Genomic DNA, 22,081 nt, shown 5'->3' with positions numbered 1-22,081 from the left:
GTCAAACCGATTAAAAACATGAGATTTACAAAAAAGATAAGATATAAGGGGCAGTTAATGTTGGGCGTACATTTGTCGATATTTGAGTCACCTCTTAGCATGTGAACGTAAACGATAAACCGTAAAATATGCTAGAAGTAACATGAAAATGTTTTTTATACTTATTCTACATTTCGTCTTCAACAAGACACACTTTTCTAAGTTGTTTTATAAATAAAATAGTAATAAGTACAAGTAATTTCGTGATCTAATAACATCAAAACATTCGCTGCGTAGCCGCCATATTTGTGATGATAGCACTAAAACAAACGATACTATTTGACGTCTTTGGTCACCTTATTCTTCTTTTCTTAATTTGAGCGCTACAGTCCGGACAGTACCACTTGCCTTTTGGAGCATCCGTTAATCCAACACAGCCATAATGGAACCATTCAATAGGACACTAAATCAGAAGAGACCGTTATCGTAGAACTTGCAAAAGAAAGAACTAGACAATAAAACAATCTAGAAAATCAAAATTGGTACATATTGCGAGACTCGTGTACCCTTAAATGTTCAGGAGACAATTTTGAATGAAGCCTAAATTTTGAAACAACAGTCTCACAAAGTTAAACTAAACATCATCACTAATGTTAAGACAACTTCCAGTAAAGTGCAGAAGTAAATGATAAAAAATATATTTTTCTAAATGCTTGATAAATTTCCTATCTATTATTGATCATTTCGCGTTTTAATAACCGAATGAAAATTTGTAAAAATATGTTATGTTATCTAGAGGTTCTTTGAAATAGATGGTCCTTTTCGATTCTGAAGGTTCATACGAATGCTTAATGCCCGAAATGAGGGTAATAGCATGGAACGACTTGGAACGCCATAACTGCTGTTTCACAACCAAATGATAAATTTTGATTTACAAAAAAAGATTTACAAAGTATGATTTACAAACTTATGGCAGCTATGGCGTCCCATATAGTAGGATTACTGCGCAAGATAATAACAGAAAAAAAACAGTACAAGGAATATTCAGCAGAGAAATGACCCAACATTTAGTTGACATTATGGTGGCCAGACCATCAACTATATTTTCAAATCAATACTTCTTGCCTACTTTTCCCAACTTGCCGGGTGAAAAGAGGTTCAACTAAAACAGCGTACACAAAAAATCTGTACACAATCAGTATTTGTTTTTGACAAAAAATTTCGGAGAAAAAAACGGCTTTATTCTTCCACCTTATTACAGAAAAATTATTCTGTAAAAAAAAAAAACGTTGGAAAAAAATCTTGCTTGTTACATGCACGTTCTGTGCTTCTGCTGTGTATCGGGTTAAAAAAAAAAAAAAAAAAAAAAAAAAACAGATTACCGAGTGATTGTCACATCCAACCATTTCACCATACGAAACCTACACAAAAAAATACAATGCGTTTTATCAATCACATGCTGAGAACATACTAGATATTTTACTTGCGCGTTCTAACAGGGAGCAGTTCCAACTTTTAAATACAATTTTGACCAAGGGCGTAGAAACCACAAAACTTCAATTTCACTGTATTTATAGCATGCGCATTTTTGTTGCAAATACGAAACATTGGTCGCACATACTTTGACAGAAATAATAAATTAATGATCGTATGACGCATGACGTGAAAAGAAATTTTGCTACTAGGAATACAAAACACAAAACGAATCCTTGATTAAAAATAACGAATCAAAGAGCAAGGGTGAATAAAAGTAGAAGTGAAAAAGGCAACAAATAATTTAATAGATTGTTAAAGGTTACCTCTCGCGGTAAATCAAGTTGAGCTCATATAAAAGATCTTTAAAGTTCTCTAGAAATCTTTTTAATTTTTTTGAAAAATCTTTATCCGTTCTCGAGATATTTGTCTTAAAAGTTGCGCTAATTATGCGAAATTATGACGTCCTGAATATGCATTGAGCATAATTACGGTAACTAAATATTAACATTTATGTAAAATGTTTAAAGTGAACGGCCAGAAAACATTCTTAACTCTATATGGCTTGTCAAAAATGTTGAATTAACCCCCATGAAGAGCATACTTATGACATCATGCATCATAAGTGTATCTTCTTAGTCCAAATTCTAAAGAACCAATCAAGAATTTTAAAAGAATATTCAAATTCCTAAACAACCTTTCAAGCTCTTTCATATGAAATTAACTTTATTTTTCGCGGGAGGCAACCTTTAAAGTTAAATATCTACTCACCTGGTTACATAAGCAATATGTTGGCTCGTTAGGATCTGGAACCCAGTCCAGTGAAGGTTCTGGATAAATCTTATCCGACTGCTGAGTAGAAGAAATTGTTTTGTGCCCTCTAAAAGTATAAAAAACAACCCAAGTAGAACAAAGGTTTTTCCAATCATAATTCCTTCAAACGACACACATAAATTGTAATATTATTTCTTTCATAAAAATACACAAGTGCACTCAACCGACATTTTCACTGGATTTCCAGCAGTTATTACATATTATTGAAACGCTGTCAAAAATGAGTGCTAATTCTTTGAGATAAGTTCTAAAATTTCATCCTCGAAAATATTTTGGAAAATGAAATTGGAAAGTGCTGATATTTCTGGCTTTCTACAAGAAAAGCGCAACCTTCACTTGCTACAGAAATAACTCTACCTCCTCCCGCCAGACTTTTGTGTTCGGTTCTGCAACGAGTGTTTCTGAGATAATGAAACAGAAGGTGTGGACGTTAAAAAGCTGTTGCCAGTCACATCCACGTAAGAAGAGGAGGAAGATGACGTCGGTTTTGGTGCTGCTGGAGCTAACAGACCACTCATCGAAAGACTATTGCCTGAAAGATGAACACAAAAGGTTTGACGTATAATCTAAGAAGTACTCAATATTGGCGTAGAAAAGTAAATCTGGACAGGGATATTTGGTTTTTACATGGTCTTTTATAGTCACACATGCGTTAAAGAAAAGTTTTTGTACACCAACTGATTTGTGGATGCTGGTAGTAAACAGCATACATTTAAGTGTGTATCAAATTTTTTATCGTAACTGACGCAAATGGTAATGGAACAGAACTTACCAAGCTGCTCAGCTTTCTTCTGCGCAGCAGTCATTGCCTTCAAACTTGCTTGCACGCCTCGACCTTGTTCCTTCATGTTCTCGTTGATAAACGATTTCGTGCTAGATAGCAGACTCGCCGATGATCCTTTTAAAGCTAAAAAAAGGTTTAAAGTTACTTGATATAAGCATACGTTTTGGCTGTATGAGTTTACGCTTGTCTGTCACAGCCACCACCAGTTTCATGCAAAATAATAAAGTTAATCGTGAAAAGCGTTTTTTGATAACCACACGCAAAAATTAAATGTGTTCCGTACCTAGACTGCTGGATTTGGTTGAAGCGCCATGTGAAATAGATTGTGATATGCTTGAAGATTTGGTAAGAGGGTATGTTGTACCTAAAGGGTATATAGACGGAAACGACTTTTCAGGAAGCCCATTCGTAAGTGACGCTGTTGACAATCGTTCTATGTCGCCAAACTTTCGTTCTAAAATAAAACAATGTTTGGATGTATATCCAACTCACTTGCATTTTATATAAGCACAACACATTAAACACATTAATGCTCACATTTACTCACTTTTTTACCCAATAACGGATTAATCAAACAAAATAAATATTTTTTTACTTATCAACTCTATGTCAGTTGAAACAATTAATTTGCAGTTACGTAAGGATAACATTTTTCGCAATTAATCCTAAGAGGATGTTTTTGTTCTCGCTCAAAAAAATCAATTTTCCCCTGGTTAACTTTTAGTAAAGTGAGGTGAGTTTAAGGTGTTGAAAGATTAAAGGTGGTCGTTTAACAATGTCAGATAATAACATATGCAATTTGTTATGCTAAAGTGAGTGTGGCTAAACAAGGACAAAAAGTAAGCCTGAAAGGTGGTCGCTGCTTAATAAACTTAAGAGTAGATTAAAATTGAAGATGGAAAATCTTTTTTTTTTAATTTAATCAAAAAATAAAAAATAATATAGGTAAAAGATAAACTAAGAGCGCACTAACTAACTAAATGTAACTAATGTAATAGATGTTTCATATCACTTGTCAGCCACAAGGTAATTATGAAATTTGCAACAAGTCTTGTATATAACCTGAAAACACTATAAACTATCAGTACAAAGCCACACTAGTACCTAAGTCTTCTTGTCACGGTAAGTTACTTTTTGCGTTAAATTTCAATTTCAATTTATTTATCACATTTATTTATCTAAACTAAAAATCATTTTCTTACTGCCATGTCTCAGTTTGGGTATTTTACAAAGGTAAAGTGCCTACCATTAGTACAAAAATATATTTCAAATGTTATGGGTAAGAAAAGAAATATTTAATATTCAGCATTCAAAGTGCAAAATATTGAAAAATATTTCATGATAGCAGGAACTGTCAAGTTGAAGAAGATTTTTAAAAATAGTCAACAAAGTGTTGTATTTTAATCGCCTGAGGGCTTGTAAAATACTTTTTTGCAAAAGTTAAACCACTAGAAAAATATACGCCATATTGCACTTGGCATTGTGTGATAACTAGTACATATTAGTCACACTTTGGAACATTCTTTACCAGGTATTCTCAGGTGAGCTTGCAATGACATGTGCAAACGCCAACCCACATGCAAATTGATTAAATGTGTTATTGATCGCACAAACAAAATGCCAATATTTTATAAGAAGTTGACTATTACAGGAGTACACCTGAAAGCATGCCTAAAATTGATGTTTACTTTATGCTACACACGTACCAAAATCTTACAGAAAAAGGCCTGTTTTACACAATATCTTTTCACAGTGTCACACAAAGAAAAAGTTTATTCACTATGCAAAATTCATTTAATTAAACCATGGTATGATTTTTAATTATGTGCCACTATTATGTTTTGTGATATCTGGTGGATGACACTAAAAATATTACAAACTTGAGATTAATTTTTGATTCCAATCAAAAGTTTATTTTGTGGAGTGACAATTTGTCACATGGACGCCCAACCGAATAGTTCGGAAAAGTTATTTCATCTTCAAGCTTTTGTCTGTAAAAAGTTAGCAATTTTAAGTGCTGAGTTCAGCTGAGATTGTTTTTAAATCTTTGTGTTCTTGATTTTAAATTTTTATGTTCTGAAGGGTTACCAATGGTGGTATAGGTAGATGATAAATGTATACGATTTCCACAGAACCAAAAATTTGTTTCAATAGAAAAAATACAAACAACAGGATGTAATCTGGAATTTCTTGCTGTCTTGTGTATGTTTCATCAACTTCAAAATGCATATTTTTACTTTCTTGTCCTGATGATCAGTATATTTAAGATTTCGGATTATACATCTGAGATCTTATTAAAACGGGCAGTCTTTTTCTTCTCCTTCGACCAATTTTTTAACCGATTGCCGACCTGGGCCTGCGTCCTAGCTCTTCCGTAACTATCTTAGTATTCGCAAAATCGGAAAAGAATGAAGACTGCGGTACGAATTTAATCACAAATATTGTTATAGACTGGTGTTTTAATATTATTTAATTTGCTATGCTAGATACTCCTTTATATTTTCATTTCCAGTTATGTTTTTAACGAGACCGATTTTGTTCAACTAAACCAAGCCCTAGGGGTTAAGGTACGAGTCGTTTCTTTTGAGGGACCGAGTTCGCCATATTGATTATACTCCATCTTGTTCACCAATCTGCAAAGCAAAGTGTTTTGAAGTGAAGAAAAATATTTGGTTGGGTTAGTATAGTTATTTAACTGCCTAAATTTCAGTTCTATCAACGTTTAAGATATTCTCTTCATTGGGTCTAGGTTTTTGCATGTTAAAATGAAAATATCATCACGTTTGCTAGCCATGCATAAATCTAAAACAAACCAATTTTAAGATCTTAGCTACAAACGTAGATTTCAAGGCAGCATCCTGCATATTATTATTTATTTTTATGCTGGGGTTGTAGCTCTTTAACTACCTCTGGCTGGAAAGCAGAAGTAGCCAAATGCAGTTTGGCTAGCTACAACAAATTTCTCAATCAATATTTCTTATGACAAATGCAGTTAGTAGGTAGCAACACCTTTTACTACTGTCATGAAAACTTACTCCACAAAATAAAATTGGTGGAGAATTTTTTTTGTTGCATGGGTAACGTCAGGCTGTTTCCCGTGTTTTTGTTTAAACTGAAGATGCAGTGAAGTTTTTTTGGGAAAAGGTATTACGCCTATATACACTTGTGCAACACCGTTTACCTGTACTAAACGCTCAGCCCATTGTTAGCAACAGATTGTTTCCTGTTGTTTTGTTTAAATTGAAGATGTGAAAAGTTTTTTACTTATAGTAGTATTACGCCTAAACACTTTACCTGTACTAAGGGCTTAGTCCAATGTTAACGACAGGCTGTTTCCTGTGCTTCGATAAAGTTTTTTTTGAAAAAGGGTATTATACCTATATGGATGAGCAACATTGTTTGTCTGTACTAAGCACTTAGACAAGAGTAATATTTATTTTTGAACTTTCAGCGGGAACATTCTTCAAAAAATAAAAAAAGGCTGGTCAACTGTTTTTCTATGACATGGTAGCAAGGAGTTGCAAACTGTGTTTTTATTTCAGCTGAAGTTGTGGAAAGTTATTTTTTGAAAAATATATCACACTAAAAACACCATAATGTTGTGCGTCTATTTTTTGAAAAATATATTACACTGGAAACACCATAATGTTCTGCGCCTTGGTCAATTTACAACATACTACAAGCGCCCCACCTAAATGTGTGATACAGTTTGCAGTTTTTATTAATTGCTCTTCCAGACCTTGAACGCCAGGTAACACAGTTGCTTGTGGCTTAACCTGGCATTTCGATGGCGGTCCCTGACTAGTCTAAATATTAATGCCATGGAATCACATTTTGGATTTAATCTATTTTGTTAATTCTAAGCCGATGAACGTAGTCATAACCTTTCTGTTACATTTGCCAACTTCTATATTTTTTTTTTTTTTTTTAAAATTAGAAGGAACCAACGTTATGGTCAAATCTTAGATATCTTAAATTTCATAACATTTTTAGTCATGTTGCAGGTATAATAAAACATTTAAGAAATATCGCTACACCACAAACAATAATATTTATTAAGTTGATATGCTAAAACGTCTTCCTTTCTTTCTTACGAATGTTAAGTGTAGCACAGTATTGTTAAGTATTAATTTTCACAGATTACTTTTGTACATTCAGGGAGACCTTAATTCTAATATAATTGAAATTTTTTAAAGATCTAGGATAAGTTGCGTCACGGTAATGTATTGTCAAGAAAACATATTTCATAGAGAAGGGGGTGACCAACAAAAAAAGGTGTACGTTCAGTTATACACTAGAAATGCTGAAAAATATACTAATAACATTGAAATAATTTCAGAACCATCAAAAATTAAAACCTTAAAAAATCCAAGCAATTTGTTTGGTTGGCAACTGGCAAATGACGTGTTAATAGGATTGGATCCTACTCTTTCGCCTGGTCACTGCAACCAGAGGAAATGTTTCCACAAGCATTTATTCTGATGTCTGATTTACTTGCATTTTTTTACCGCTTTGGGCTATATGATTCTCGCTTTGCCCGCTAACAGTAACACACTATTTTGTTCTAGCCTGTATCTCACGCACTGCATGAAACAATTTGCAAGATAATACCATGGGATAATACCTGTTTATTTGAAATGACAGAACAAGATTGTAAAGGGTCTATACAAAACAGGCTACGGGCAACCTCGAACGGTATATATAGGAAACAAAATTGCACAGGAAAAAAATTCTGAAATCTTTTAGCCTGCAAGGGCTTTTCATTAGATTATATAGGAAAAAAAATTTTTTGAGAACTTAATTCTGCAAACCACTTCTAATATACACAAAGTAACAGGTACATATATGACCTAATATCAGCCAAAAATGACAAAGATGACGGATTAATATGAGTTATCAGAGTTTCAAACTTAATTATATACAGTAGCAAATAAGACTTCTTACTCTGGTTAGCTTCTGTATTGGAAGAATGGTTGTATGTAGCATTGTACAGTGCGTCTAATGATGTGTCTTCATTGTACACCATCGAACCTGTTAAAAATATATTTCAATGTCAACAAGTGGCATGAACATTTCGCCTTCAAGCTCTTAACTACTATTAAACTAAAAACAAATTGGATCAATATTCAAACATAAAAAAAGCTGAGGCAATGGTGAAGGTTTTAACAGAGTCTTAAATTTATTCTTACAATGTTATGCATATATATACACCTAGGCCCATTTTTGTTAAATGGAATTCAAAATTTATTATATTTATCAGCTAAATGAAAAAAGATCAAAACCCAATCACAAAATTCACTCTCAAAAAGTCAACTCAAGAAAACTGAAACCACAACATGTTGATTTACTCACGACGTTCCAGTATTTCAGTTATTCCAGAACAGTCTGCTTCAAGTTCCATTTTAAAGCGAGTGAGCTCTTGATCAAGTTTTCTCAAATGTCTATCAACCTACACAAACAAGCAAACAAGCTAGTTTAAAATTTAAGTTTAGGTCTAGTTCAAAAACTAAGTTTATGTCTCTTTGATGACAACCATTATCATCTGATTCCAAATTTTTTTCACACTTTCTAGTTAAAGAAGTTAAATTAAAAAGAACTTTTAATTAGTTTTTTTAGATACACTCACATGCTTACTTACGACCACACATTATAAGAAAACATAATATTGCATCAGTACATATACCAATTATAGTAAATTTAGCAAATAATTTTTTTCCTGTAGAAAATCCATTCACCTATTTTTGGCTCACAGAAAGGCATTATAATATAGAAATTGTATATACTCTTAAAAATCCAAAAACTCTTCTGAAAATAACGTTTACCAAATCATAGATTTGAGAAGCCATCGAAACTTTTTCATCAGCATCATCTAATGCTTGCTTATAAGATGTATGAATCGTTTTGTATTCTTCTTCTAAACCTTCAGGTTTTGACTTCTTTGCATCTGAGAAAAATCTTCGTACTCGAGTATCAAGTGTATCAATAGTATCTAAAAGTTAAAACTAATTTTTAGGGCAGAACTTTTGTGTTAACAAGTTATAAAAATTGGATGTTGACAAAAACACAACATGCATTGCAAAAGGATAGAGATTATTAAAAAGAACTGGGTGGAACTCAGGAATTACACTTTTGCTAATTCAGAAACTGCTTAATTGGAATACTTAGCTTTTTAGAAAAACTTAAGCAGGCATGTTAATAAGGAGCAAGAGGTCGCTCTTGCACATGAAAAGATGTATCCAATTCTAAGAAATGGGATAATAGCTGAGTCATTAATTATTAACTGCTTGTCTTTTGGAGAAAAATAAAATAAGTAAAAGGTGATTTTCATAATCCATCGTTAACGTTGTCAATTTACATCAAATAATGCTTGCTTTGAAAGTAGTCACATAGCTTAATCAATGACTCGATTTTCTTTTTTTTGATATCCGACTTAAAATTCCTGGTTGTGAGCATTGCTAAAACTTGTACCACAATTGTTCCCCACGCCAAAACAAAAGTCCTTGTTTGATACGGGGGTAAAGGAATCTTGCTAATTTTCTTCTTTTTAATTTATTTTCGTAATTTTTATGGGATGGCTTGTGCAAACAAAATTATCAAAGTACTTATTAATAGGCCTGCTTAAATCAAATATTTTTGAAAAAAGAAGCATCAAAATACTGGTAGCTTTTTTGCTCAGAAATTAGTTGATTATTATTTGCCCTAAGCTATAACCACAATGTGCAAAAATAAAATTACTTTGAACTTTTAGATCCAGCTCTCTCATATCTGTAAATCTGTCTCTTAAATCTTGAGGCAGCTGCTCGATCACTAAAAGAAAACATTATGTTACAAGGATTGCTTTTTACAATTGACAAAATCATCTAGGAGATATATAGCGTATACCATCCTAATACACCTCTTCACAGTTTAAGTTGTTTACTCATTTTCTGTTTTAAAAAAAGGATGTAAGCAGAGTAAATTTAATGAGGTTTTGACTATAGGCATGATATTTTTCATATTCTCAAGAAATAATTAGTCTCATGGCATGAAAATTTAGTATGTTGTTGGCAGTAAACCTTTTCTTTTCCAAATTTTTACCAAAAAAATTTATTTAACTTTTCTTCATGGCCTTCTTAATTTATAACATATTACTTCCTTGTTTCAATTCTCAATAAAAACATTGTAACAAAAGAAAGATTTATTTAAACAATGATTAAGCATTTTCTTATCTGTGATTTACAGCAGCGATGGTTAGGCTGTCTGTTCTGTAAAGCGCACATGTTCAGGTACCAGTAAAAATAGAAATATGGTACATCCTAGTTATGTGGCTCAGGATATAATGTCATAGGTATCCAGTGTTGCAAGTAAAAAGAGAAAGTTACAGAGAAAAGTGAATTCACAGAATTAAGATGTTCACTGTTATATCTGAATGAGACATGTAATACACTATTTCAACCCTTATATTACGACAGACGATAGACATAAATGGTGGACCAGCTACCGGGACAGATGATACCAAATACAACATTGACGTAATATAAACAGTATACACTAGCTAGACACTGGCCCATATAAAACATCTTGGAGATATATCGACAGTAGCCGAGAGCCGGCGTCGTCCTACCATTTTAGCGTGTTTTTCCTTTTCCAAGAAAGAAAATCTTTCAGACATAGGTGGGTATCATTATTATGTGATTATAGAGCCATTTAAGTCCTTAAAATAGGGTGGGTCAGTGAATTAAAGCTCAGAAATTCGAAAAAAACTAATGGAGCTAAACACAATTTAGCTCATGTTAATTGCAGTTCCCAATACTTGATAGTTGCTATGCAGATGCATCATTAAGGGTACACAAGGTTGTCTTGCTCACCCAAGGCATCTTTGTCTCAATTAACCAAATCAAAGCTATGTTTCATAACTTGAAGCAACTTTCTTGTTGTTGATACTTTAGAGTAGGGGACTAAAGGTTTGGGTATAGTCTGTCCATATTAGGAGGTTCTAAGTTAGCCAATCAACAATCCAGGGGCCGCATAAATAGGAGGGAGTTACTCTGATTTAGCTTCTCATCAGTAGTAGCGATAACTTGTTAACTGAAATAATGTTAAGCTAGCCTCACGTTTCCAAGAAGTATCTGTCACTGCAACCTACTAATATCATCAGCTCCATTTTTTGGCTTCAATTACTATAATGGCAGCGCATCCAATGACTCTAGCAAATTTTGGATCATGTACCTCTGGTTGATACCAGAGAAACCTTCAGATATTTCTTCAGGACAGATATTGCATGTAGCCAGGTCGGTTTGTTTCATTTCACATATTATATCATGTTAGGAGCCCAGAAACTGTCACTTTTTAACCACCCCAGAGCCATTATGGCTTTTATACCAGTAACACCAACCTTGTAGCCTGGTTGCCATTATGATAACTCGTTATGTTATGTACAGTGTTGTTTATGTTCATTCACCGCGATAGGCGATCATGATACGATCCTGCTCCTACCTGTATATAGTAAACTGTATCTGCGTGAAATTATGGCCTCGTTTTTTCCTTTTTCAATCTTATAATACATTTTTCAATTACAGCCAAATGTTTTCAAAGAATTAGGACTATACTTAGCTAGCCAGAAAAACTTCTTTTTTCCACATCCAGAAAAATATTTGCAGGCTTGTTTTCGTAAGTTATGGGTTAATATAATTGCTTTGGGGCCAATATTCAGGCTATAAATTTGGAGAAACTATATTCTGTAAAAGACATGAAAAACGGTATCTATTACTAATAAAAACTTTTCATATTTCATCTATTTGAAACATTTAATCACATGAAAAGGAGACAGATAGAGAAATAAGCAACAACAACAACACAAACTGCATTGTAAATAGGCTTTACTTGTATTATTAGATCATAGTACACCATAAACAACAACAGATAAATAAAATAAAAATAGCAAAATTATATCATGATTTTGCACAAGTAAAGGCCGCTATATAAAATTTGGTTTTTACGCAGCAATAGCTAATTAAAACAACACAACCTACCACAACAAGTGAATGACCACTGATTTAACACAACATTCAGTCAAAAATATTTAGCCACACTGATTTATTTTTCTGTAACCGTTTTTGGCTAAGACTCTAAAATGTTGAATCAAACTTGAAAATACCTAGTTGTTATGCGATAAACACTAACTACTTAAAATTTTTAACAAAACAAATCATTTAAAAACAGATATCTTTAACTACATTTACACATTTTGTGTCCATCAGGATAGCGTTGTATATGTATATATGCTAAGTCATTTTCGTTATGTTGGTAGAACCACAAACATTTCCCATGCCTGTCAGCATAACTTCTTTAGTGAAATGTGAAAAACTTTCGTCATTTCACCCATTAATTAAAACCATGCTTTTTTCCTATTTTTTATAATTAACATCGTTCCCAGGAATTATTTCGATATAAGATTAGAGCTTTTAAACCAATCATCATCAAGTCTTGTCGAAGTCATTCTCCCGAAACTAGTCACGACTAGTGTTCTCGTCTGTGATCTTGTGGCATTTTAAGAAATCGTTTAAAAAGTGTCTATTGCCAGAAGCTTTGAATCTACAAAGTAAATATACAAGTTGTTATGCAGCTATTCGATTTATTGTAGTGCTATCAAATGTCTTGTTACTTGTAGGTAACCCAAAGACAACACAAGAACTTTGAGTTTGAGACAGGCCTTTTTAGATTTGTTGAAAGTGAAACTATAAACAGTTTCATGCTCACACTTGCTAGTACAGCAATAGAAAGCTCAAAAATCAATGGAATTAAAAGTAAACAGATGTACCTGAAAACGTCATTACGATTTTTCTGCCAAACTGCTTTCTTCTGCAATCCCAGGCGACACATAGAATAAATGTTTTCCAGTCATGTTTCTTCTTAGCAACATTGCTCAACTTCATTCCACAATCATATATTCAAGCCTTCCATTTACTTGCTGCAAGTCAATACAAAACTTTCTTAGTCTTTAGACATGTTGAATCTATCAAACCGACCGGCTACCGGGAGGCAATGACAATAGGTAGAGTAAATTACTTTCAATCTTTCTTTACCGTAAATTTCGACGACTTCGGCGGGATTCTTCTTGACGTCACATATTCCTTGTTTTACAAGAGTCCACAAGTCCACACTTCAGCGCGATTCTTCTTGGCGTCAAAATTATTTGTTTGTTTAAGAGGGTCAAAAGTCCACACTTTGGCTTCCGCCGAAGTCGACTATTTTACGGCAGAAAACAAGTAATCACGGAACAATCAGCGAAAAGCGGCAAAATGTAGTTGAACTACCGTGAAACCAGAGAGTTAAGCCTCGTGAAACACTCCTGAGTAGTTTAGATAAATTTTAACTCGACTCCTGGGCGCAAGGAACCTTATTAAATGCCAATAATAAAATTATGCGTTGCTTTCAACCGATTACTAGTTTAGATCCACATGATCTTCTCATTGGCAATTTCTACTTAGGCTATCCTACCTCACTTTAAGTTGGATTTTTTTTATTTATTTTTTTTGCAATATGTGTCCAGTCTTTAGGATCAATTTTATAAACATTTCACATAGCCGTATTTTGAATGATACCCAAAATTGTTCGATCAGGCTATATCTTTTGTGCAATTTGGAAATCTGGAAAAGCTATTATTGTCAGTGCCCTTAATTTAGAATGGTTGGGCGTATAAATACGGTTAGGCTTCTGATTTTAGGTATTCTGTTTATATCAGGCATACACCCATGATAATTACGAAAATTAGATCTAACTATGTGTCAATGTAGAGTGATTCAGTATACATTTGTCCTAGAGTGATTAATAAATAAGGTCAGGCTTCTATTTTCAGAACTGCTATTTACATTTAACATCAAGGCATCCAAAACAGCTCCATTTAGGAAAGGTGTCACAATTCGTTTTGCTATGATTGAACACAAATTTTGCTCAGTAAAAGCTTTAAGAAATTACCTGTTATTTCGGGGGGCGGCCCATTGTTCGTTTTATCAAATACCGAATTGTAAAAGGCTAATTTATAGTCACTTGCATGTATTTTTGTTTTCATGTATATTTGTTAGGCCTGTTATGGCATGTTGAATTTTCATTTGGGGAATTTGGGGGTGCTGGGCTGCCCTGGGCAGCCACAAAGTGTAGAGATGTGCATGTACCCCTGGAAGAGTATGGTGAATTAAGTGCAGGTGCGAGGAGATGAACGACGGTGCACAAAGCGAGCAGGAAAGATGACTGGGGAAATAACAGCCGGAGGATGCGGCGCTGACAGTCAGAGGTGGTGCACCAAGAGGTTAATAACAGGTGTGAAATGCAAAAGAAGCTAGAGCTCATAAAGAGTAGGTTCTTGTGAGGTATGATAGAGGAAATGGAATCACAGGAGAGGAGCTCCGGATGTGATTGAGAGATTAGTTAAGCTAGAAAACACTACTAGGAGAAGAGCTCCGGATGTAGTGGAGAAGAGCGAATACTACTAGGAGAAGAGCTCCGGATGTAGTGGAGAAGAGCGAATTTATTGGGAACACGCACATGAGCTTGAGACAATATCTTCTCTTCAGCCTAGCATCCTCACCCGATTCCGCCAAATTATCCTCAGTTTATTCTTACAAAATTGAAATAAATTTTCTACTCCAAGTTTGTGTTTTTATTGGGAACTACAGCAATTAATCCAGTCATACATATATGTGTCATTACATGCAACTACATTTGATAAGGCCACCCTCAAAAAAAACTATCCAGTCATACATATATGCGTCATTACATGCAACTACATTGATAAGGCCACCCTCAAAAATATAATTGGTTAGCGTCACCCGACCGATTCACTTTGAAAGGCAAAAGTCGAGTCGGGGAATCATTAAATTTGTAAAAAATAAGCCAAACACTCCACGATCAATCTTCGACACACAACAAAATCCACCATTTACTTTTTCAGGGGTCCTCCGAATTACGGTTGTTACGTCCGAATGTTATAGGGGACTGCGCTGCGCTACTCAGTGCTATATTTTCCTGCGTCACATTTATACGACAATACAAGCGAAAACCATGGGAACAACATTGACTGACAAAAATCAAACTTGAAACATAGGCTAAAAATATAGTTAGCGTACATTTAAAACGAATAACAAAATATGGCTGCTAAATATAGTATTTTTGTAATTTTTCAGGAAAAATTTTTACACGACGGACCAACCGACTCACTTTTGTAATTAGAAATGATGCTAACCAAACATATTTTCGACGGTGGCCTAGCTAACTTGCGCGCCTTATTAATTGCAATCATTTTAAACTAGTTCTCGGGATCTTTGATAGTCAAGGCCAGGCCATTTTAAAGCCATGCAAGGTAAAAATGGGGGGGGGTGACTGTGGGGAAACAATGAGCATACTGTTTATTAATAAAAAAATAAAAAAATAAAAAATATTCAGCAAAATGAAATTCACTAGCTAGCTAGGTATTATATAAAATATCTCACATTCAATATAATCTTCCAGATACAGCATATTTTCTTGCCTTCGCTGTGTTGTTTTCCTGTAAAACTAAATCGGGTTATAAATCGGGATAATGGATGCGATATAAAAATCGCCCTGGAGAAATGGGTAGTATTATCTGCGGAGGAGATTTTTTCAAAACGAGAACGTAAACAAACTTTGCCGCATGTAGAGAATACTGCAAGCAGCTCAATCAGCAAATTTCGTAATTATAACCTGGAGTACATTTAGTGTGAGATGTAAATAAGCAATTTTGTCTTAGTAAAGCAAAGCTATGATAAAGGTTGCTGTATCTGGAAAGAATTTTTCGAAGCTGCTATGTAGTTCAGCAGGTATAACTACAAGAAAAGCTGTGAGTGGTACCAGAAGCAAGGTTTGTTCAAGAATTTTTTTTGTTCAGATTATGCACAAGTCACTGGAATGCTATTTGACTAGGTGTCAATTTTATTCTTATTTTTTATATATTAAGCACAACTTGCAATCCACAGAATTACATGATTTCCACTTAAAACATGGTGGTAAAATGGTTGATTTTGCTGGATGGTCAATGCCAGTGCAGTATTCCGACCTTGGTATAATTCAATCTCACCACCATACTCGTAACAGTGCATCTTTATTTGATGTTTCACACATGCTTCAATTCAAGCTTCATGGTAAAACAGTTGTAAAGTATATATTTTAACATAATAATTTATCTTAATTATTTTAATTTGCATGTCAGGTGGTACTAAAAAAACCCACAAAATACTTGTATATACCAAGAATTACAAACAGTATGGCACAGATTCTATTCGTGAGATTATCTCAGTTTCAGGATACTTAGCTAGCATATACCGTCTGTATTACGCGATTATCTAAACAAACGGCTCCAACGGGGATCTGGCAACTTTCCTAGCTGCATAACTTTATGGTTTTGATTATAGGTCATCCTTTAAAACAACTCTGCAAAAATGAGGCAGGTATTTGCAAATGGTCAAGGAAAAAAGAATCGGCTGAAACCTCCTAGTTTCTGAAGCCTATTTTAAGATTAAAATGGTGACTTATCTCGTATATAGCTAGTAGCTCCTTTAAACATCGCCAAGTAACTTTTTCTATTGCTCAAAATACTGACGCAACATTGGGGAAACTTGGTGAAACCAAAATACCAAAGAGGATCTGTGGAGGAGAGTACACAGGGCAGTGAAAATTTTTCTTAAAAATATTTTGCAACCTGTCTAATTTCATAATAATACAGGTTTGTTTGATATTTAATGAATGATGACAAAGATAACAGTAGATTACAATATCATACCCTTGCGGCATACAAATTTTCTCATCTGTGATATATACTCCAGTAATGTTTGGAATTATTTGATGATATTCTGTCTTTCTGAAGCTTTTAAATTCAAACACATTTTTTGTTTATAAGAAGAATCTTATAAGAAAATAAGCATTAAAAACTCCAAATCTTGAGCAAATTTTATGAAAATCCCCAGCCTCAGCCTGTTAAGATCCAATTGTTGGAGACCTTGATGTTTACATTTGCAGTTACTAAATCACCATTAATTTAAAAAAACAATACAATAAAGTTTCTTTTTTTCCAGTCAAATATACATCCCCACAAAGTTTTATCCAAAAATAACAAAATTAAGTCTTTTTTATTGAATAAAAATAAAAGATGTCTTAAATAAAATAACTATAATGTTATTTATGACTATCGATAATATTTTATCGACAGCCATAAATAACATTATAGTCTTTATTTTTAGCCTTTATTTATGAAAAAAACAAAGAAAATAAAGGAAGAAAAATTAAGAAAAAAATTAAGAAAATTTTAGCATACATTCAGGCATTTTGCTAAGAAAATTGAGGCTCAGTTCAAAAAACAGTTTTCTTAAAAATAAAACATGTATGATAAAAGCTCTTTTTGCGTTGTATTTGTAACAAAATTGTGAACATAGGGTTTGGATTAAGTAAAATGTTGGGTTCAATACTTTCCAGTGACAAAAATATTTAAAGAAAATAAATAAATGTCAGGGTATAATTGGAAGAGATTTCAGTCACTCTCGGAGTAAAATTTAATGTTGCAATAAAAAGAGAATAGTAAGAGCATATTCACTGTAAAAACTATTACAGGAAGACTTTGTTGCACACAACAGCAACAGCTCTAAACAATCTCTCATAAAGTTTTGTATTTTGTTATGTATAGCTGGCCTGAATCATTTTGGAAACTAAGTGCTTTATGTTATACTAGGTTGGTTTTTACTATGCTTATTAAACAAGCTGTATATCTACTCAACAGACGTAAAATCAGCTAATTATCAAATACTGAAATTCGCATACTTTTATTAAGGTAAAGATAGAACTAAATGCCTGGAAGAGTTAGTTGTTGCAGACATCGTAGGTATGCCAGAAAACAGTGGTGGGTTATCGTTGTTTATGAATGAGAATGGTGGTATAAGAGATGATTGTATCATCAATAATGCTGGTGATCATCTTTATGTTGTTTCAAATGCAGGATGTGCACATAAAATTAAACCACTAATGCAGGTATAATATGAATTACAGAGGCCATGTTGTACATTGTATAGCTGTTTTACACAATCGTTTGCATGAAATCCTGATATAAAAAAATGGGAATGTATGATTAGCCTTCTGCATAAATTTCGTCTGGCAGTGAGGTGGATCATTTAAGAGTTTTGTAATGAGTTCGGCGTTTTCAATAATTTTCTCGACTTTGAGGAAAATTAAATAACCAGAGAAGAAAATACTAAAATGACTCTGCACCCCTGTATAAAGGTTGCAGGTATTAGATCAATGGAGAAATGCAGAAACATTCTTTTGTTCCGAGTTTATAGAACAATGATTATACATTTCATGGTTGATGGTTGTAAGGCAGTCAATGACAAATTAAAAGATTAAATACAAGTAAAATATATTAAAAAGTAAAGATAGTGTAGCTAGTGTAAGCTAGGGAAATGTTAGGGTTAACAAACTTTATTTTGACATCTTGCTGGCATAAATATTCTCCAAAAATTTAAAAAATCTTTTTTACTGCATAATTTTTTAACTAATTTTAACATTTTAAATCTTACAGACTAAACATGTTTTAAGACTATTTAAATATTGTTTTAAACCTAAAAATCTTAGATTTTAGTCTACGTTATAAGAAATTCTGTCATATTACTGAATGTCATGAAAACACTAGGATTTTTTTTATAAGCAACTTTATTTTTGACTATACTCAAGTTTGAGACAATACTTAGCTTTATGATTTATGGACAGGCATGTACACACACCCAAACACTACTAACATTTTGTCCCATTCCCAGTCCCCTGCAAAATTATATTGACAAAGAGGCAAATTTCGAAGTCCCCACAAGTAATTCTATTACTACTTCTAGTAATACACTACTTCTAAGGTTTCTGCAATTTGAACTTGTGAAAGTTCATTTTCCCATGTTTACAACGAACTTAGGTTAGGATCTCAGGTTATTTCGTTACCTCCTAACTCACAAAATGTGGTACTTGGTGAGAATAACGTAAATTGCACGCTGCTGACCTAATCTGTGAATCTGAAAAAGTAACACCTCCAACATAGACCAAAAAAGTGCCATTGTCTCAATATTTTGTTGAGGGGTTCTAGATTGTCTGGAAATGTTTATGTGTGTTTACTTATGGGGAAAAAGAATTAAGCTGCATGACATGGTTGATTTTTTTAGGACCATGTGTCTGGACGAAAAAATGAGCTAGACGTTGAGCTTGAATTTTTGGATACTATGTCTCTTCTAGCAATTCAAGGTGAGAAAATAATATTTTCAGTCAAGTCATAGATACGCTATCTATGACGCTATCATTTTTTGAATCGTTTTGAATCCGCACCAGTGTATGCGCAGCAAAAATTTTGTACCTGTTATCTGTTTATTATCCAAATTAAAAAATGGACATTTTGTGGTTTCTCATTTATCTACAATATTCTAATATGTGAAACAATGCTGGACATCCCAAAAAATGGCGGTCCATTAGTTTTGACTGGCAACTAGATTTCTCTCCTTAATCTTTTAAAAATTGTCTATTATTATATAGTGCTTTCCATTTAAAGTATGCATCTTTTTTCCAAGTTTTATTAAGTTGTGTTTTTTTCTTGAGTACCCCATTTCTTAAAACCTCATGCAGTTATGATTCGGTTAAAAAACTGAGATGCATGAATGCTACAAGTGGATGTAATGGATAAACAAATTGGGATTGTGGCCACATTATATAATGTCTCAAGAATTAATTCAGAAAAACTTCTATATTATTGTGTACTGTCCTTTTGAACAAAAAATTTCTTTGCTTATTCAGGCCCGAAGGCAGCCAAAGCTTTGCAAAATGGCGTTTCAGAAGATTTGTCACTGTTAAAATTCATGAATGGAAAAACAATAGAAGTGTTCGGTGTGGCTGATTGCAGAGTGACTCGATGTGGGTACACGGGTGAAGATGGCTTTGAGGTTTGTTTCTCATTTTAGAGTGTGACATATATTTTGAAAAGCGAGATTGGAGAGAAGCCTTTTTGGTTACCAATTTTGTTTTATAAAGTCATGACTTGAAGAAAAAGAAAACCCTGTGTGGAAAAATATGCAACATCGTTCCACTCTTTTCTATCCAAACCCTCCTACCCTTTCTTGTTCCAAACATTCCAGGTGGTGAGTTAACGTTAAATTACATGCATGTGTTTTTATTAAGATATCTATACCATCATCAAAGATTGAGCATGTGGCGGAAAGCTTTCTTGCTTGCGATGATGTGAAACTTGCAGGTCTTGGAGCTCGAGATACGTTGCGACTTGAAGCCGGCCTGTGTTTGTATGGTAATGATATTGACGAATCGACAACGCCAGTGGCTGCAACTCTGTTGTGGACAATAGGTAAAACGGATTACTATTATTTTTACCATTCATTTTTCAAGGCAACAGAGTAAGCACGGATGAAAAGTTTTGTCTCACTAAACACAGACACAACATTAAGTGTGCGGAAAGTTTACTCGAAAGAGCATCAGACTATGTTATTATGTTTCTTTAACTTGTAAGGTACTGTTATTGTTCTCGTCAATTAGTGAACTAGGTAACTATTGTGTTTAATTTGCACAGCCAGAGCTATCGCGGCATGATCCATAAAATGAGAATATTTTGTGGAGAGAATCTTGCATGAAGGTGATATTTGTACCGAAAAGGATGTCGCATCAGTTGTTACCAAAAACTGTAATACAAATTTGTATGCTGCGCCAACTATATAACTTTTCTTATTCTTAGCTAAACGCCGACGATCTGCTGCAGACTTTCCAGGTGCTGAAATTATACTAAATCAAATCAAACATAAACCAGCAAGAAAAAGAATAGGACTAGTTTCTGTTGGTCCACCTTCTAGAGGTAAGTTGAAATTTTTAGAACGCACATGTTTGTGAGATATTATTTCGAAATTTAAAGCATCTTGAACGGCTGCAGAAACAGATTTTCTATAGCTCTTCACTTTCTTGTCACGGGAAACTTTGAAATTAAATTAGTTGTGTGTTATAAAAAAGTTTACAGAAGAGAAGCAGAGTTGAAATTGACTCTGTTGTTGCAGTTTTATGCCAGATGTACTTGTTTATACACCATAACACATAGGTAGAAAATCCATAGAGAAACTTTTAAAAGGCGATTGTTTTGCAGCTCATAAGTGCGAAAATTATGGTATTGACGTTTTTAGTGAAACAATGTACAATATTTTTGAATTTTGTAGGACATACACCAGTATTGAACGTGGACGGATCTGTTGTAGGTAAGACATTGTTATAGGTCCTGTCTCTTCACCCTCTAATTTCGAACAAATGAGAAAGAACACCTCGGTTTATCCTTCTTGTATGTTTTGCTTGATGAATTAAGAAAGGTGAGGGTGCTGAAGTCCGGAAATAAACATTAAAGAAAAATTGAATGTTATAAACATATGGATTGAGTTAAGGTTTCGTTTGGAATTAAAGAGATAATATACGACTTAATTTTGTCCATTCGTGTGGTTTTATAGAGCTGAGAATTTAAAATGAATATTTTTGTGCTGACATTTTCTGATTTGTTTTTATTTAGGTGAAGTCACAAGCGGTTGCCCTTCGCCGTCACTAAACAAAAATATTGCGATGGCTTATGTGGATAAAGAATTGGCGAAACTCGGAACTATATTAAAGTTAAAGCGCGGTAAAAAAGAAATTGAGTGCGAAGTAGTGAAAATGCCATTTCTCCCGACGAAATATTATTTTTAGGAATAAATTATACCTTTTTATAAAAAGCGTTGTCTTTTGTTCTCTCGTTAGGCTCCCACGTAATCACTTTTTGGACCTACCTGGTACAGGTGACCTGTGTCTGTCTGTGCGTCTGTTACCAGTTTTTCTAAGAAGTGGATCATTAGTTTTTTTGATTTTTCGCACAAAAATAAGAACAATAGAGCCTGAGATGTGACGAAGTAAGTCTTCTGATTAAGAATCTAAGAATATTTTCTCATTTTTGTTTTGTTTTGAACCTTCAAATTTTTATTCGTC

General features: G+C 33.7%; 2 protein-coding genes across 2 annotated transcripts; one reads left to right on the top strand and one right to left on the bottom strand.

Moving 5' to 3' along the window:
- Window positions 1-127: 127 nt before the first annotated feature.
- On the bottom strand, window positions 128-15,641 carry LOC130626147 (inhibitor of growth protein 3-like). Its single transcript, XM_057441252.1, has 11 exons — window positions 15,538-15,641; window positions 9,806-9,877; window positions 8,893-9,059; window positions 8,423-8,519; window positions 8,015-8,101; window positions 3,354-3,524; window positions 3,059-3,193; window positions 2,644-2,818; window positions 2,224-2,332; window positions 1,362-1,400; window positions 128-442 (listed from the first exon to the last, which is right to left on the bottom strand). The coding sequence occupies exons 1-11, from the start codon at window positions 15,563-15,565 to the stop codon at window positions 332-334; spliced, it is 1,191 nt and encodes a 396-aa protein (XP_057297235.1). The 5' UTR covers window positions 15,566-15,641; the 3' UTR covers window positions 128-331.
- A 56-nt stretch (window positions 15,642-15,697) lies between these two features.
- Window positions 15,698-21,831, top strand: LOC130626146 (aminomethyltransferase, mitochondrial-like). Its single transcript, XM_057441251.1, has 9 exons — window positions 15,698-15,926; window positions 16,023-16,206; window positions 17,886-18,082; window positions 19,255-19,333; window positions 19,877-20,022; window positions 20,258-20,438; window positions 20,823-20,939; window positions 21,292-21,330; window positions 21,633-21,831. The coding sequence occupies exons 1-9, from the start codon at window positions 15,828-15,830 to the stop codon at window positions 21,803-21,805; spliced, it is 1,215 nt and encodes a 404-aa protein (XP_057297234.1). The 5' UTR covers window positions 15,698-15,827; the 3' UTR covers window positions 21,806-21,831.
- Window positions 21,832-22,081: the final 250 nt, after the last annotated feature.

This window comes from Hydractinia symbiolongicarpus, chromosome 14 (genome assembly GCF_029227915.1).
Source record: "Hydractinia symbiolongicarpus strain clone_291-10 chromosome 14, HSymV2.1, whole genome shotgun sequence".
Taxonomy (NCBI): domain Eukaryota; kingdom Metazoa; phylum Cnidaria; class Hydrozoa; order Anthoathecata; family Hydractiniidae; genus Hydractinia; species Hydractinia symbiolongicarpus.
Note: the sequence above shows the minus strand (reverse complement) of the source record. Positions and strands in the feature narration are given on the sequence as shown.